The sequence below is a fragment of the Petromyzon marinus genome, chromosome 1 (genome assembly GCF_048934315.1).
Source record: "Petromyzon marinus isolate PM22_M1 ecotype Great Lakes invasive population chromosome 1, UKy_Petmar_22M1.pri1.0, whole genome shotgun sequence".
NCBI classification, from domain to species: Eukaryota; Metazoa; Chordata; class Hyperoartia; order Petromyzontiformes; family Petromyzontidae; genus Petromyzon; species Petromyzon marinus.
Window position 1 is genome coordinate 19,675,225 of NC_133667.1, and position 19,654 is coordinate 19,694,878.

Sequence of the window (19,654 nt, forward strand, 5' to 3'; positions counted from 1 at the left end):
CATTTTTTTGCTGTGGTTTTCACACCTGATGATGATTGCTTGTGTTGCAGTCGAAACGTCGTGAGAATTTTATTGTTTTATATTTTTATTATTTTGTTTCCCTTCTATGTGACTTTACCGAAAGAACCAAGGATATAAATGGTTTATATTTACTAACTTATGTATATCACTAATTAGAGTCAATTACTTGATAACCCAGTCAATTACCAAGGTGTATTACGTAATTTTACTGGCCACATAAAGAAACTAACCACGAAAGGGATGCCACCTCAGGTGGTACCGACAAGTGAAAAATGCCTGTTCTCGGTACATGAACCACTTGTGCTGCTAATGCACCTGGTCTGGGTACATGAACCACTTGTGCTGCTAATGCACCTGGTCTGGGTACATGAACCACTTGTGCTGCTAATGCACCTGGTCTGGGTACATGAACCACTTGTGCTGATAATGCACCTGGTCTCGGTACATGGACCACTTGTGCTGCTAATGCACCTGGTCTGGCCACATGCACCACTTGTGCTGCTAATACACCTGGTCTGGGGCCACATGCACCACTTGTGCTGCTAATGCACCTGGTCTGGAGGCACATGCACCACTTGTGCTGCTAATGCACCTGGTCTGGGTACATGAACCACTTGTGCTGCTAATGCACCTGGTCTGGGTACATGAACCACTTGTGCTGTTAATGCACCTGGTCTGGGTACATGCACCACTTGTGCTGCTAATGCACCTGGTCTGGCCACATGCACCACTTGTGCTGCTAATGCACCTGGTCTGGGGCCACATGCACCACTGGTGCTGCTAATGCACCTGGTCTGGGTACATGCACCACTTGTGCTGCTAATGCACCTGGTCTGGGGCCACATGCACCACTTGTGCTGCTAATGCACCTGGTCTGGGGCCACATGCACCACTTGTGCTGCTAATGCACCTGGTCTGGCCACATGCACCACTTGTGCTGCTAATGCAACGTGGTGTTTGCAATCCTATGTTGCTACAAATGTGCACCGAAGCTGGCGTGAGTAGGCATGCTGGGATACATCTGTCTGTTCAAAGTAGATTCTTATGCTCATAATGCTTGGGCGTTCGTGTGCCCATTAATGCAAATCCTTGCAATATATGTATTAAAACATGCAAGATGCTTGCCGGATACAGCGACATTTGCAAATGTTATTTGTAACTATGATCATTTTGTTGCGGGACTGTGTGTTATCTGGGTGTGGTCTGGGACCGTTCTGTTGTTGCTTTTGCTGCCTTGTCCAAACTTCATAAATCGGACTTAGTTAATAAATAAAATACATATTTATATTTTAGTGACTTGTTTACCTTTTTCTCTATTTTGCACTCCTTACTGACCTGCCCGTACTGCACATCTGTGAAAAAGGTAATCGAATTCCTCCAGTCTCAAGATAGATTCTGATTAAATGATTGCCTTATGTAGAGATGTTTTTGTTATCATCATCATCAGTCGTATGCCAATGACCACATCACCTGGAAGGCACTCGATTTAACCACATCTCAGAAGCGCGGCAAGGTGGATAGTGGACAGTGCTCGGGTGAGTGACCATTTTGTAAACTGCTGCGGGGCTCACGTCAATGGACGGCAGCACAGCAAAAGCTATTGCTGCACAGAGCTAATGCCCCAACGTCTATGCTCACCTCTTTCACCAACTCGTAGTGACCAGTGTGGTGGAAATATGGTCAAAACCACCCACACACGGCTTGGGGAGAGGCCCTCAGCTAGCAGTGGATTACCAAAAGGGATCTAAGGATATAATGCTGTAAGTAATGGGTTGATGTGATCTTTGCAGCCACTAAAATCGATGGTTGAATTTAATAGTGATCCCAAGACATGTAAAGTCATATAATTAAATGGAGAATGAATCATAGGTACTGTAGTCATTTCACCATTCCTCCGTGAGTGGCGAATGTTATTATTTCCTCTCCCTAGTAATACGAATAACTATAAAGAGTTCACTTTGACTAAATAAATTAAGAGACTACATTAAATAGGGCCCTAATGAGATACTTTCAAAGTATGAGGATCTCATCCATTTATAATGTAAATGTTGAAACCACACCACTGTTAACTCGACATTCTGTGCCAAGAAATAAATATTGTCTTTCCAGAAACGTAAAAAATACCCCCGAAAATTTTACGTTTTCCCTGCAAAAACACGGAGCAATTTTTATGCAATAAATTAACATTACAAAGCAATCTAACAGAAAAAAATAATAATTTAGCGAAACATTCCCATGGAGAATGGTTCTGAAAGTTGAGGCTCGACAAGCGATTTATTGATTAATTATACAGGACATAAGCTATGGCAAAAAATATATTTGTTTTTACAAAGTGCGACATTTTATGAAGCACAGCAATTGCCAATTAACCTTATTAAAAAAAATAGGTCATTCGTAAAATATGCAAAGCTTTTATTAATTTATTTCAGAAGATCAAATTCAACGGGATAATGAAAGGCATGTTTAATGTGCAAAGAGACCATTTAGCTCATGTCAGGCTTCTAATCTGCTCTATACAGACCCGGGAGCATCCCTGCTTGTCACAGCTCACTGAGCCGTGAGCAAATGTGCTCTCGCTGCTGGGTGCTGACAGTCTGGTGCATGATCGTATTCAAATGAACCAAAACAACTCTGCCCCCATTTTGCCTAGCACTGAAGATTTGATCTATTACTCCCATAGATATGATCTCAATAGTGCCTGTATATATAAAAGCATGATTGTGGTATAATTTTGCAAAGGTCATATCAATTCAAAGTCACAAAATGCAATGTATTCGGTGCCAGTGATTTGGGGAAAGCATCTAGCTTGTCAGTCTATCTTTAAAAACAGCATTAGAGTGCAGGCTCTGGATAGGCTCAAGACCTTGCGCTTGGCTTTCACCCGCCTGGCCAGAAGGGCTCGCATTCATGAAGCGGGCAAAGGATCGCAACCTACTCATGCTATGAAAACTAAAAGCAATGATCATGAAAATGTAATTTATTTTATTTAATACCTACGTGACTTTACCGAAAGAACTAAAGAGTATGGATCCCTGCAGTCACGAAAACTTCAAATCTGGATTGAATGATCATGAAAACCAAGTAATAACAAAAAGACTAAAACAACTACACACCTACAATGACTGCATCACCCTGGTAGAACATACCGAGCCATTATTATTATTAAATATCTGTATCTATTCGCAGATAAATATTGGATCGTTTGTTTTTATTGCTGTTACGATGCCCTTTAACGGTAATGTCAACCCGACTACTACGTAAACGCCTTATAGGCAATCACAAGTCATGCACAGCATGTCTAAATAAACAAATAAGATAATTTTCACATTTTTCATACACTAGTTCTGTGGGGGAAAAAAAGCTAAATTGCTCATCAGATTCCTCCAATCTAAAAAAAGATTATGTCACAAACCTAAATGAAAAAACTCTACGTCCCCATTGTTACAGCCCATGTTAAAACAAACATTTGAGTTATTCACATACTTAAAACCAATAAACTAAGCAAAAATCTTTATTTAAATCCAGGTAAGAGCAAAATAATTAACATCTTATTCATATGCGCACTTTTCAGGCTTTAGATATATATACCTACGGCACATCCACACTGAGACTGCAGGAAGTCAGCAACAATTTATAAGAAGAGTCAGGCTAAGAGTGACACTCACCATTTCCAACAACGCGACTCAAATTTGTCTGGACAAATAAAAGCATAAAAATGAATGCAGAGAAAGCAATGAACATCTCAGATTTTCTGCCGACAGTCATCATAAAAGCCATTAACACAACCGTCGAGGATGAAAATGATGAAAAAGAGACAAGCGAGGGCCAACTTGGGAGTGTTTCTGTAAAATGTAACTTGAACGTGAAAAGCAACGTACCAATGTGCCTAAAGAGCTGCGTTTTAAACTCGTGCATGTTTCCTCCTGTGACACACGCATTGAAAAGATGGGCACTGACCAAGATCAAGGACTAAAAGCGAAAAAAATATGCAAATGAGGCTCGAGAGGCGCACGCTTGGAATTACACCGAGAGGCAGAGAGAGGGGCAAGAAATGTAAATGATTGACTGAAGTTAAAGCACGTGGGTGGCTTGAGAAGGACGCGTCCACGAGAAGGGACAATGAATGGGCAAATGGACAAGACTTGTGTTAGAACTGGAGTCAGAGGAGCGAACACGTGCAATAGTGCATCCGCACTGGTGATGGAGCAATGAGATAAACTCGTGTGCATGAGTAAGACGGATTGTAGCATTGCAAGGCCTTGAGGGATTGCAAGGCCTTGAGGGGATTGGGATGGCGTGGGGAGGCCTTTGCTCAGCAGTGGAAAGAAAATGGTTGTTGATGAGAGCCCAATTCGACTGAGTCACTTCTTCATAGGATATTGGAGTCAAAAACAATACGCATCACACACCGTAGAAATATTAACCAAAACAGAAAAAAATATCTATTTAATCGGTATAAAGTTTTAAACTATTTTACAGTCTTTCTGGAATACTTCAATGTTTAGGTTCAGCTGGGTTGCCTGGTGCCAATACTGCCCTGTGCTGACCCAAGTATAAAGAAAGCACTTAATGACGAACAACCGTTCAAATAATTGTTTTTAGGAAAATCATGCTTAACAAAGTAAGTTGTAGGACATTTGGAGACTGCAGCAAAGTTACATAAAAAATGATACGAGATTGAACCTTACCTTGTGACTCATTCCGCAATGAAATGCTGCGTTTACAATGGGTCACAACGAGCGATGAACATTCGCTTAGACTCCTTTTCAGTGGCACATGAGGGTGACTCATCTATAAGTAGATTGCAGTATTCCCAGCAACAATCATTAGTACAAATATATAGCAGTCGTATAGTTTATTATGTACCTCAGCGGCAATAAACATATGGGAAAACAGTGACGATAACATAAAGGCTATAGGTATCTTACAGCAGAATTTTTTAGGTGATCATTTTAGTGATAACCCAAGATCATTCTGGCATTGCTATAAAAGCTAGAGTCGCAAAAAATGGAATACTGGTATACCAGACAATATAATGCAGCATGCTATTTTAGATAAAACAAGAAAAAGCGCGTTGTAGGCCTTGCGGTTGTTGTGTTCGCTCAAGAAATAAAAATCTCTTATTTCCCAGTTGTACGAAGCTAACGCAAGTAAAGGCATGTTCCCGACAAGCATTACCACACACTCATTTTAAAAAAGTAATCACACAACACTGTACATCTTCACGTAACAAAAAAATTGTCTTACACAAAACACAGGCCGCAAAAACCTTCTGGGAGTGCGTCACCTCAGTGGTATTGTTTCAAGACGAGAAAACTCTGGACCGTGGTTTCATTAGTCAGGCTTTCTTGAATCAATGCTGGTGAACTGCTGATCCTACAGGCAAGGAACTTCTCTTGAAAACATGAGGTCCGAGGTCGATCCCAAGTAATATAATGGATTACTCAAAACAAATTAATATACTGTATTAGCATTAGTTGCAGAATATCATGTTTGAGAGAGATGTGTTTGTATGTCACTTTAAATGTGTGACGGCGTTTCATGAATAATATTCAACAAGTATAAGTATAGATATTTACTCGGTGCCCATTGGTGGGACCCCCTGGTTGACCCAGGACCGATTGTAATATTTCTTCAGCGTAGAGTGGAAAATATTTACAACATAATGTTGCATGCTTGCTTTTTTTTACATTTTGACACCCATTTGTTACCATGAAACCCTGTGCCTGAATGTATTCCTCGTTTAAAGACAACCTCTCAATCCATTCCTCATGTGTACACCATGATATTGCAATCTCCCCTTTGCCAATAATTTATGATTCACGTGAGCATACATTTTACAGGGATGTTGTGTACGAGTGTACTGTATATTAAGGGTAAAAAGTGTAATGTTTACAGGGTTATATGTACAGCAGAAGGTCCCGTATTACAATAATAATTTTCACATCAGCCCGATACAGTATTGTTCAGATCTATGTCATGTATGAACACCTCTGATTAGCATGGTTGGCTGTGTACGGTGCGAAATAAGTTCATCATCCGTAAATACAATAATTGCCGGCAGCATACCGGGTGGCACAGGGTTCAAATCATTGAGCTGGCACCGTTGAGATGCCGTGTTCAAATCTAGGAAGCTATTGAAGAATTATCCAGATTCCCAAGAGTAACGAGTTGATTTTCTCAGCCCAGTCACTAATTAATTTACAACAATCGGATTACATTTGCATATTCATTTTATTTGAATACATTTCAACTCTGACAAGTGAAATCTCTATATATATTGGGTTGAATGCCGCACGACAAACACATCATCTCTTCAGCATGATGTGTGATAGTCAGCTACCAAAGTGGATAGGTAAAAACAATCCCTGTAAGGGGGACTCAGAAGTAGTTCCATCACGTCTGCTTCTGCAGGCCATTCACTCAATACAGGGGTGTGTACTGCTCTGCAAAAGAATTGATACTTCGTCTCGTGACATGACCCTGATAACAGCACCAACAAATTCAGTAGTATAACTAAAAATAATAAAACCCTGTATGGACAATGACTACTTGAACACACGTGACATGCAAATACGCAATCCCTTACACAGTCAAATGAACACTAACATTGTGATGATGAATCATACAATCTTGCCACACTGCCCACAAGGCCTAAATTAAATCTTCAGAATAAAAAAATTGCACACACTGCAGGAAAATACATTTCAAGGTTGCAGTAGTTACCACCATCACCGTGATTCACATTACGCACCAAGCCTACTCGTAAAGTCAAAGATTTCCCACAAAAACAGCAGCTCCGCGGTGCCTACACGCCTGCAGGTTCATCTAATTTACAGTGCGCGTCAGCGCTTGCCTCACAGATGTGCCGCTCTGCATTATGAATGCGTTTTCCCTCTTTGGTGAAACATTTCTGCCGCCACTTGACACGTCCACTGACATGTTGACAATGTGGGCCACCCCGCCGCCCACAGACTGTCTCGGTGGCCAGTATATCACATGATAGCTGGTGCCCTCGTGAAGACACCAGCCTCAAATATCACCGTGGAATTTCGCGTGACTCAACAGCACAATGCAGACGGCGAAGGCGATGGATTTGGAATGAGCGTCTTGGTGGCACCAGCGGACGACTCGCCCGCGTTGCTTGCCCTTGGGCAACAATCGAGCAGCAGCCCATGCAGAGCGACCAGTTCAGAAAGGGTTTTATTCGCCATGTAAGTTCACACCGACACGGAATTTACTTTGGCAGGATGGTGCATACATTCAACATATAGGAATCTAAAATCTTAAATAAGTTTTAAACAAGTCTTACTATAATAAGGCTTAAAAGTCTAACATTAAGGGGCTGAAGTATATAAAATTAAATAAATATCGAATATAAAATAGCTTTAAGATATAATTTAAAAATACAAATAGGGAAACATAGTTAATATCAGCAACGTGTCGTTATGTAGATCAAATGTTAAAAACAGTGTTAGCCCTTGGCCTTGTTTAACAGGCCAGCAGCAGATGGGAAGAAACTGTTTTTATGGCGTGAGGTTTTGGTCCTGATGGACCGAAGCCTTCTGCCGGAGGGGAGTAGCTGAAACAGAGTGTCCAGGGTGGGAGAAATCGGCCATAATCTTCCTCGCTGCACTATTTGTCACATTTTCTTGGCCTATGAAAGTGCAATCATTTTGTGTCATTACTTTAAACGCGATGTTTTCTAGCAGGTAATATACAGCTGAAAACGGAAGATTACGATGCAATACATTTTCTTTATTCGGTGCAATGTCTTTTCATTGTTCTGAACAATGAATCGGGTAACCGACGCATCAGTGTAATTAATAATACACATTTGTAATTCTATTCGCATGGTCAAGGGGATTCCTCGCTTATTGAAGGATAACAATACATCTGGTATACATGAGAGGTGTAATTGATCATCATAAATCTTGATTTAAAGCGTTCGTGACTGCAGGACTTTTTATCTCCATACAAACGGGGATCGTAGAGTCTTAACCGATTTCCACGAACCCTCCTTCCAAAGACTTATAGACTTGGCTGAAATAAAAAAAAATGTTTTAATCAACCGTGCTGCAGAATAACTTGCCGTGCAATAGGTTGCAGGTTACTTAGTAGAGTGCACTTTTCACACACCCAACACTTGAAACAATCCTGCACTTTAATACAAGAGAGCAGGTTGCATTGGATGCTTGAATTTCATTTTCAGGACATGGCTCTTTCTTGCGGTCTCTCTCCCCAGTGAAATGCACAGGACGGAGCAAGTCAGCAGGCACTAATTGCAACCAAAGACTTTGCCTCCTCATTGTAATTGTGCAGTGCGACCTAGAAATGTCACAACCCAAGTAACACATCCCCATGGGTGCAGTTTAAGACGATCTAAGGGCAACTCTTTATTATTCATTAATTTTCCTACCGGTGACACCAACCCCGACTTCAATGCCGAAAAGATGAGTTTTACAGCACACAGGCATGCTACAGGGCTCATGTTCTAAACAATTGTTCATGAAAAAAGTGTGTAATATCAGGTCCATGACCCATGGACATTTATACGATTGCTTAAGTGCATTGATAAGTAAATGTGTTCAACCCTACTATGAATTCAAAAAATGGTTCCATGAACATAATGTTCTTATGCACATTACATACATTTATAAATCAAACATGAAAGAGGGGAATTATGGGTAGAGGGCCGGTAAGTCAGGTGGCAGGGGCAGGAACTCAATGCACGTTTAAAAAAGCCTACCATGCACATGTTCTGTGAGCATGTGGGAGGAATATGCTGAATGTAAAGAGAAAGGCCTCCTGTGGACGGGGGCATTGATGTCGCAAAATCAAAGATGAGGGTACTTATAAACTGCTTAAAAGATGATAAAAACATGCAGATGTAAAAATTGTTACCAAATGCATGACAAAAGAATATGCATGCTCGATTTGCCACGGTTGATTTTTTTATAGTTGTCTTAATGTTATCAAGTAAAAGCTCATTGCAACAATGTGCCCTGTTTTGAGTTGATGGAATCACCTTTCCAACAATATATGTCGAAGGTAAAAATAAAAATGAATTTAGCTCACGATTTCACCAATTACCAGAAACAGCCAAATTACGATCTACATCTAATTACCCTGCAACACCGAGGTCAGAAGAAGCATTTTATAGTAAAAGCTTACATAACAAAAAAAACACCTTAAAGATGTAATTTTGTTTTAAAATCCTAATTGTATTTTTTCTTAAAAGTGAAAGTGCCATACAGAAGTCCATTTTCGGCAGGAGCTGTCGGGCTCGCACAATCTCTTATCCACTTTTACACGTGCTTTTCTCCCACGGATAAATGGCGTAAATTCACAGACAACCCGATGATAATAGGATCTGCAATATTGTTTCCCTGCAATACTGTAAGTGAGAGGACGTATCCTGTTTTGTATTTTTTCCACAAAGCATTCTGTAGAATTAAAGAAACTTGAATTCACGAGATAAAAATCACAAACACTGAAGAAATCAACACCGTACACTACGCCCATGTAAAATAATTACAAGTTACCAAACAATAGAAAGAATATTCACGTACATGATGCATACAATGTGAAGAACGGTACCTACAGACAATATCATTACTGCCACCAATGTGGATATCCGTGAAATGCACACGTCAGAAAAAAAGCATGCCGATAATTACATTCGTATAATGGCTACAAGTTATGCAACCCTTCATGGACTGGCACTGCTGAAAGTGTAATCTGCGACTTTCCGTAACACTTCTACGCAACTGAAAACAAAACTATATCAGCATACCACAATTCACCCATTTCCACCGTCATTCAATCAAATGTCACTATTCGAGATGTTGATCCGCTTCTGGAATCTTTTTTGTTTTTATGTTTTTTCTTGTGTTATATTCACCAATTTATATAGTTTTGCATAAGTTTAATCATGGTTTTATTACTGACTAAATTTGCCCAAATTTAAATATATAAATAATATATTATTACTCCCAAGAATAGATCTATGTCGTGAGAAAAATAATAATCGATTTCAAAAGAAAAATCTTTACAAACCTTATACAATGCATTTTACATCAAATGGCAGACAATTACTGACAAATAAATATTTTACTTACCCCATAACTGTACAAACATGGGAAGATGTACAGCAGGCATTGTATTTGAAGAAACACTGCAGTATTAGTCGTGTTGTTTTTAACCCACAGTGAATAGTTGACAATGAAACATCGCTGCAAACTTGTAATCGGCTCATTTATCGGGGATTCATTTAGCTGCGAGTCGAGTGCCTGTAATTCCACTGTCATCTGCACATACAGTGAGGGAAAAAAGTATTTGATCCCCTGCTGATTTTGTACGTTTGCCCACTGACGAAGAAATTATCAGTCTATAATTTTAATGGTAGGTTTATTTGAACAGTGAGAGACAGAATAACAACAAAATCCAGAAAAAAACGCATGTAAAAAATGTTATAAATTGATTTGCATTTTAATGAGGGAAATAAGTATTTGACCCCCTCTCAATCAGAAAGATTTCTGGCTCCCAGGTGTCTTTTATACAGGTAACGAGCTGAGATTAGGAGCACACTCTTAAAGGGAGTGCTCCTTATCTCAGCTTGTTACCTGTATAAAAGACACCTGTCCACAGAAGCAATCAATAAATCAGATTCCAAACTCTCCACCATGGCCACGACCAACGAGCTCTCCAAGGATGTCAGGGACACGATTGTGGACCTACACAAGGCTGGAATGAGCTACAAGACCATTGCCAAGCACCTTGGTGAGAAGGTGACAACAGTTGGTGCGATTATTCACAAATGGAAGAAACACAAAATAACTGTCAATCTCCCTCGGCCTGGGGCTCCATACAAGATCTCACCTCGTGGAGTTGCAATGATCATGAGAACGGTGAGGAATCAGCCCAGAACTAGACGGGAGGATCTTGTCAATTATCTCAAGGCAGCTGGGACCATAGTCACCAAGAAAACAATTGGTAACACACTACGCTGTGAAGGACTGAAATCCTGCAGCGCCCGCAAGGTCCCTCTGCTCAAGAAAGCACATATACATGCCCGTCTGAAGTTTGCCAATGAACATCTGAATGATTCAGAGGACAACTGGGTGAAAGTGTTATGGTCAGATGAGACCAAAATGGAGCTCTTTGGCATCAACTCAACTCGCCGTGTTTGGAAGAGGAGGAATGCTGCCTATCACGCCAAGAACACCATCCCCACCGTCAAACATGGAGGTGGAAAAATTCTGCTTTGGGGGTGTTTTTCTGCTAAGGGGACAGGACAACTTCACCGCATCAAAGGGACGATGGACGGGGCCATGTACCGTCAAATATTGGGTGAGAATCTCCTTCCCTCAGCCAGGGAATTGAAAATGGGTCGTGGATGGGTATTCCAGCATGACAATGACCCGAAACACACGGCCAAGGCAACAAAGGAGTGGCTCAAGAAGAAGCACATTAAGGTCCTGGAGTGGCCTAGCCAGTCTCCAGACCTTAATCCCATAGAAAATCTGTGGAGGGAGCTGAAGGTTCGAGTTGCCAAACGTCAGCCTCGAAACCTTAATGACTTGGAGAAGATCTGCAAAGGAGTGGGACAAAATCCCCCCTGAGATGTGTGCAAACCTGGTGGCCAACTACAAGAAACGTCTGACCTCTGTGATTGCCAACAAGGGTTTTGCCACCAAGTACTAAGTCATGTTTTGCAGAGGGGTCAAATACTTATTTCCCTCATTAAAATGCAAATCAATTTCTAACATTATGACATGCGTTTTTCTGGATTTTTTTGTTGTTATTCTGTCTCTCACTGTTCAAATAAACCTACCATTAAAATTATAGACCGATCATTTCTTTGTCAGTGGGCAAACGTACAAAATCAGCAGGGGATCAAATACTTTTTTCCCTCACTGTATATCGCGGATTTATGGAATCGCAACACTAATTTCTCCCGTAATGCGTGGCATACGTCAACGCAAAAACATGTTTGCGAATGACGGGACTAACTAACGGATCTGCGCCATATATCACAGCGGATTATTTGACTCCTGCTGTATATTCTATGTGTGCGTGGTACATATTTTATTGCGCCCATGATAATACTAATACAATAGTTTAATGGGCACGAGCGTATGAAGTAGAACATGTTAAAACAATTAAGAGTAATGATGGTGGCATCGTGATGCCGAAGATGACAATGTTTGTAGCATATATCTTATATACAGTGACCTTTGGATTACTCACGAGTCACATAATAATCGGAAGTTTGTGTTTTATATACGTCTGTCTCGTATTACAATGTTTAACACTTAACGACGCTTCTGGAAGAAATGACAAACCCTCCACACAAAAAACCCATGCAATATCCTGATTCTTTAGTATTGCACAGTTTATGGGTAAAGAGATAATGTTTAACATTTCATTGATTCCTGAGGAGACAATATCGAGACACAAAGTCTATGGCAATGGGTACCAATAGGTCACGTGACTTTTTTGATCACGTGTGTACCGATACGTGACCAGTAAATGGTTAAGAGTGTGACTGACACTAACAGCAGATTGGTGACACTTACCAACTTGCACTTGCTCGTCATTGATTGAATACATTTAGAACGATTAGCAATAACAGTAGTATCGCCAGTATTGCACGGGCCTACCAGCCTTTATTTTATTAAAATATATTCTGTCATTTCAATAAAAAAACGCATTTTAAATACTTGGCAAGGGCATGCCAATGCGAGAGTCTGAGGTTCGCCTTAAGAAATTATTTTTAATATAATACGGATTTGTGCGTGTCTGACGATTACATTCAAACTATATATCCACACACACTTATCTACGCCTGCAGCCACTGTTCACCAAAGCCATGACTTTATTTAGAAAGTACCCTTGAAATACATTACAGGGCCCATTCTAGCAACACTATAGCAAGGTTACACTTGCGACAGCTCAAATCTCTCCCAAACACAGAATGTGAACAAACCTTCAGCAAAACGTCACCAAAAACGTTCAACCAAAGGACAGCCACACATTTACTTCAGGACAAAACTGCTTGGGGATGTGGTCTCAATTTATTTATAAACATTTTCTTAAGAGTACACAGAGTGAGCACGTGCAAGGAAATACACGAACGTTGCAAAAAAGAATAGGCCTGAAATATGCTTGCTGAGCTTTTCCAAAAAGGTACCTTTGCCTGCCCAATTCAACTACAACTGTAACAAGCGCTGTACCTCTTCCACCTGATGACGGTCGCTTGTGTTGCGATCGAAACGTCGTGATTTATTTTATTTTATACCTACGTGCCTTTACCGAAAGAGCCAAAGAGTGAGTGCTCTGCTATATCTACCTACATCTGCCCAAACTTTCAACTGTATCTGTACCTGCCTACTGATGACTCATCTACCAACCTTCGCTTAGCACGGTCGGTTACCTGCGTTGTGAAAGAAGTTCAACATACATAAAACTATCTACCATCTCCCTACCAATGTCTCACCGATATATGTGCATAATAACTCCTCGTTTACCCCTTGCTATACATAGGCCACGGTCCCAAACCTCAGAACAGAGCAGCACACGCAGTAGCAGTCGTACATGTACGATCGTCAATGATTTAATAATCAGCAATTCCCTCTTTCCAGTCCTGATCATAATCACAACCATAGTGATGCCAATGCCTCGTCTACGGTCATAGACCGCTATGAATCCGTTTCACTCCACCATGTATCTTGATTTCAATCGCTCCATCTCGGTTGAGACCCTTCATGTGCATTCCCTTTCAAATGCTGTTCCACTGCCACCATTACACCATTACCGGAGAGCCTTGATACAGAGATGGGTTTCAGTGGCGGCGCGTGGTTCCAGATTGAGGCGCAGACAGACTACACCTCCCTCGGGTTGTCTGTCTCAAGCGATGCATAAGCAGGGCCACTAAACGATAATTGGAGTGTGAAGGCAGCGTGTGATGATGAACCAGTGCTGGAGACTCGGCATGTAATGATACACTCCCCCGCCCCCCTCCACACCTGCCCCCCACCCTTCCCACATCACCCCTCCCCCCTGAGAATTGATGACTTTGGGTGCAAATTAATTTAAGAATAGTAAATGTCTAATTTTTAACACCTCGTTTGCATTTTCTAATTTTTTCTCATTTGTACAGTTTTTTTTCCCCACTTCTCTAGCCTAAAGATATAGAATTATATTGTTCTCATAGAATTTTCATAAACGTAAGTAACCATTTGTTAAATTCACGTCAAAATCAGTTTTCATCATTGAATCATTGCTCAATGCCGACTGAACACCCCCCACACGAGTTCTCCCAGGAAGCTGCGTGGATTGAATGTGCCTGTGATGGAGCATGTACTGATGAGCGGTAGCGTAGCGGTTAGCGTAGCGGTTAGCGCGCTACGCTACAAACATGGTGACCGAGATTCAAATCCTTCTAACAGCCAACACCAGTGACGATCTGAACGGGTCCTGGGCCTCGTCTAGGTAGACTCGGCCTCAAATGAGTACCTGGTGCGGTGTGTTAATATCGCCACGAGGGAGACAAAGGCGGCCAGGCATGGTGCTGGCCACCCACTCCCTCTTGTGCCCTGCCGGGCTTTATAGGTGTTCGCTAACAGCACTTTCCCTAAACATCTGTTAAGGCTATATTCATCTTTTTTTTGCCACTTTCATCGCAGTTCACTCGATCGGTTAATCCTCTTGTCCACTCGAGACTGGAAAACACTCGGTGGGCTCTGTTGCCTGATGAAACTGGGGGCACGTGTCACCACTGGATGGTATAACAATAAAAACACACCTCATCTGCATGCATACAAGTCTCTATAGTGAAATGTCTCCTCGGTGCCGTGAGAAAGGGCAGTTACGAACGCCTCGCTCACAAGTGCAGGAGGAGCATGATTTAATACATCCTTGTCCGATCATCACCACGACCCATGGGCAGATAGCCCGTAGGTGTCCACCACTGCATTTATTTCCACTTTCCTCTGTCTTGTGCCAATATGCTCAAGTAGTGCACATCTTTCTGGCACCAATCTCTTTATGTCGATAAGCCGTTCTCTGTAAGGTCGTCCTCTCTTCCCGGTTCCTTCCATGTGTCCGAGCAAACTTTTGTCCAATACCATGATATGTTCAGCATTTCTCCCCTATCAAGGTGGGCACATCATGTTTCAATGACTTAGTCAAATGGTTGATATAGTATACCCAACAAACAAAAAAACACCACCATTATTCTGACTACCCCATTATTTAAATTGTCTGAAAAGTACGTCCCAAATCGTGGAAACACCCAGTGGAGAAACAACCACAATCCGTTCTCTGCCGCGTACTCGGGCTGTGCCGCATGGTGTTCCGGCCCGAATGTCCGACGTTTCGCCGCATTCGCTAGGAGCTTGAAGACGAGTCCCCAGGACGCAGAAGTAGCACCCATAGACAAGTGCCCAATGAGCACGCAGCTCGGAGGCACAAACGTGAGGGAGGAGAGGGGGGGGTGGACCGCCAGAGGCTGCCGGGCTGTACGATGACATGAGGAAACACGTCGCCGACTTTACAAAGTCACACAGAGAGGCGTTAAAAGATTTGGTTACGTCTGCACACCTCCAGGGCCCAGTTTCCTTGTGAGAAACAAAAAAACCACAGGCACCTCCGATTCACACGGTTGGCTAGGTATTCTGCAAAGAAGTACAACATATAGTACTAACATACGCGTTAAAACAGCGACTAAGTGCTGAAAATTAATTTAACCTTCACATTCATTTAAAACTCCCCCCACCCCACCACCCCTGCTCAGCAGGTACAACGTGCAAAAAAATCACCTGTCTCGGTTTAGTGCCTGCTGCACACTGGCACAAACGCTGCGAACACACATTCAACATGCAGTATTATTATTGCACGGCAATCACGAAATTAATCCGGTTGGTGGGAATCGACCCTCGGCTGCACTGTCACAGAGGAGAGAGCAGTGGGCCACGTGGCACTCACTCTGGCGGTCTCCGTGCCAAATACCCCGTAAGCATGGGCCACCGTTGGGCCATGCTTACTGGGTGCTAATCGCAACCTAACACGTGCACTTAAAATGCGAACGCATCACACAAAACCCCATATTAACATCGCATTTACACACACCTATAACGCGCAGTTGGGATGTGTTTCGGGCTGTTATTACACGCGTTTGAGCCTTCGTTGATGAGAATAAAGACATTCAAGAACAAAAAAAATTGGACGTACGTGTCATTTCAGCTCGCAGATGTCGTTACTGCGTACATGTATGTAGTTGGGCTCAAAGTGGCGTCACGCATGACCGTCGAATTGAAAAGTATTTTTTTCCCTCTCTTAACAAATCTCAAAACAAATGTCCGTCCACACACCCAAAGTGACAACTCTTAAAATAGATATTTAATTCAAGGAAGCTTCGACAAACTTGTATGGGAGGAGGGGAATGTGTGTTCGTACACAATGTGTACGAACACATTGTGTACGAACACGGGAGAGCGGTGGTGGAGCGGTTAGCGCGCTGCGCTACGAACCTGGCGACCCGGGTTCGATTTCAGCTCACGGTCAACACCGGTGACGATTATCTGAACCGTCCTGGGCCTCCCCCTAGGTCGACTCGGCCTCAAATGAGTACCCGGTGCGATGTGTGGACATTGCCACTAGGGAGACAAAGGCGGCCGGGCGTGGTGTTGGCCACCCACCCCACCGTGTGCCGTGCCGGCCTTAATAGGTGCTCGCTAACAGCACTTGCTCCCACAGTCTGTCAAGGCTACACGGGGTACTTTGTGACACTTTGTAAAGAAGGCGCGGTGGCTTTGGGAGGATGGGGTGAGAGTGTTGAGTGTGTGCGTGTTGTCTATTCCTGTAAGGGAGGGTATAATGGTCGTGTGCTGTGTGTGTAAGAGGGAGATAACAGAGTTGGGGGGGGGGGTAGTTCTGGTGAATTGGGAGTACGCACGTAAAAAGGGGGTGGGTGATCATCATAAAAAGGGGGGCACGACGGGGCGGGGGGGGGGGTGAATGTTGTGTACATGTTGTACACGTTCGTTTATTGTTTTGACACTTTTCAAAGAGAGGCTTCGGCTGGGAGGTGAAAGGCTCAGAGGGTAGGGGTGTGTTACCACCGTATGTGGGTACAAGGCGTGGCAATGGTCAGAGTGGCGTGTCTTCGACAAAATTGTCGACATTGTCGGCATCAAATGAGTACCTGGTGCGGGAGACGAAGGCGGCCGGGCGTGGTGCTGGCCACCCACCCCCCTCGTTAACAGCACTTGCCCCAAAAGACAATTCAGGCTATTACGGGGGCTGTGGAGGGGGATCTTTGTATTTGGTTTGTGTGGCAGAGGAGGAGAGGGGGCGTAAGAAAGGGTGGTTCTGAAGGGGTCAATAGTTTATATCAGCCTCTGTGGGGTTGTGGGGGAGCAATGGAAAGGGGCGCTGGGCAGGTGGGACACGAGTGAAGGAAGTGAAAGGGGAAGATGAATGTCCAGGCGTGTGTACCACGTGTGTGGTGTGTTTGAGCACGTGTGTGGTTCACGTGTGGTGTGCTGGAGCACGTGGGTAGTTCACGTGTGGTGTGCTGGAGCACGTGGGTAGTTCACGTGTGGTATGCTGGAGCACGTGGGTAGTTCACGTGTGGTGTGCTGGAGCACGTGGGTAGTTCACGTGTGGTGTGCTGGAGCACGTGTGTAGTTCACGTGTGGTGTGCTGGAGCACGTGGGTAGTTCACGTGTGGTGTGCTTGAGCACGTGTGTGGTTCACGTGTGGTGTGCTGGAGCACGTGGGTAGTTCACGTGTGGTGTGCTGGAGCACGTGGGTAGTTCACGTGTGGTGTGCTGGAGCACGTGGGTAGTTCACGTGTGGTGTGCTGGAGCACGTGTGTAGTTCACGTGTGGTGTGCTGGAGCACGTGGGTAGTTCACGTGTGGTGTGCTGGAGCACGTGGGTAGTTCACGTGTGGTGTGCTGGAGCACGTGGGTAGTTCACGTGTGGTGTGCTTGAGCACGTGTGTGGTTCACGTGTGGTGTGCTGGAGCACGTGGGTAGTTCACGTGTGGTGTGCTGGAGCACGTGGGTAGTGCACGTGTGGTGTGTTGGAGCACGTGTGTAGTTCACGTGTGGTGTGTGCTGGAGCACGTGTGTAGTTCACGTGTGGTGTGTGCTGGAGCACGTGTGTAGTTCACGTGTGGTGTGCGCTGCAGCACGTGTGTAGTTCACGTGTGGTGTGTGCTGGAGCACGTGTGTGGTTCACGTGTGCGCCCATGCGTGCACGTGTGTGGTGTGCAAATACGGCACACGTATAAAGTAATCAGGTGTGGAGCGGTAGTGCAGTGGAAAGTGCGGTGCGCCGCGATGCTGGCGACCCGGGTTCGATTCCAGTGACGACTCTCTGAACCGGTCCTGGGCCTCCCCTAGGCCGACTCAGCCTCAAATGAGTACCTGGTGCGGTGTGTAGTCAACATCGCTACTGGGGAAGACAAAGGCGGCCGGGCGTGGTGGTGCTGGCCACCCACCGGCCTCGTGTGCCACAGTGCCGGCAGCCTTCATAGGCGCTACTCGCTTAAGGCCCCAACAGTCTGTAAAAAGGCTATACGGGGGATCTTGGTATTTTTGGTGTACAACATGTAAGTAGTGTGCGTATGTTGTAAACGTTTGTATAGTCTATGAATGTATTAGGTATGTAGTGTGTGCGATGTATGTACGTAGCCTATGAACGTGGTAAGTCCGTGGTGGGATGCACGTGGTGCGATGTACGTAGCAAGTCCGTGGTGGGATGTCCGTGGTGGGATGTACGTAGCAAGTCAGTGGTGTGATGTGCGTAGTCTCTGAACGTATCAAGTCCTTAGTGCGATGTACGTAGTCTCTGAACGTAGCAAGTCCGTGGTGGGATGTACGAAGTCTCTGAACGTAGCAAGTCCGTGGTGCGATGTACGTGGTGTGATGTACGTAGCAAGTCCGTGGTGGGATGTACGTAGTCTCTGAACGTATCAAGTCCGTGGTGGGATGTACGAAGTCTCTGAACGTGTTTGCGGCGCGAGAGTTTATACCACGACGAGCGCCTTGCTCAGGCAGATGGATCCGCGGCAGCCGTAGGCGGAGTCGTGCTCGCTCTTGTAGTAGCTGAGCGTGCTGTGCCGCAGCTCCAGCCAGCGATCCTGCCACCCGTGCAGGTAGTTAGTCCACTTGCTCAGCGAGCCCACTCGCTCCACGCACGGAGATGCCTCGGACGCCGCGGCCAGCTCGGCACCCCCCTCCCTCTCCTCCTCCTCGCAGTCCTCTTCGTCGTCGCCCCCCTCGTCCGAGGAGTACTCCGGCCTCTGCTGGTCATACATGGCTCGGGTGCGACGAACTCTCCCCAACACCGCCACCACCACCACCACACCACTACCACTCTTTGCTGTTTTGCAACGCCGACGAGTCTCCTGGCTCGCTCAGTCTCTGCCCACCCCCCCACTCTCTCGCTGTCTCTCAGTCTCTGCCCCCCCCCCCCCACTCTCTCGCTGTCTCTCAGTCTCTGCTCCCCACTCTCTCGCTGTCTCTCTCAGTCTCTGCCCCCCAGTCTCTGCCCCCCACTCTCTCGCTGTCTCTCGCTGTCTCTCTGTCTCTGCCCCCACTCTCTCGCTGTCTATCTGT

At 44.4% G+C, this 19,654-nt stretch overlaps 1 protein-coding gene across 3 annotated transcripts in view; it reads right to left on the reverse strand.

Annotated features, from left to right (window-relative positions):
• LOC116950482 (ceramide transfer protein-like) overlaps positions 1–19,444 on the reverse strand; it is a 110,790-nt gene extending 91,346 nt beyond the window's left edge. Inside the window, exon 1 of one of the 3 annotated variants that reach the window (XM_032968321.2) lies at positions 19,069–19,444. In XM_032968321.2, the coding sequence (XP_032824212.2) occupies positions 19,069–19,353 (285 nt within the window). In that variant the 5' untranslated portion in view covers positions 19,354–19,444. The remainder of the gene's footprint in view (positions 1–19,068) is intronic. The other 2 variants (XM_032968407.2, XM_032968484.2) reach the window with 2 other exon arrangements.
• Positions 19,445–19,654: the final 210 nt, after the last annotated feature.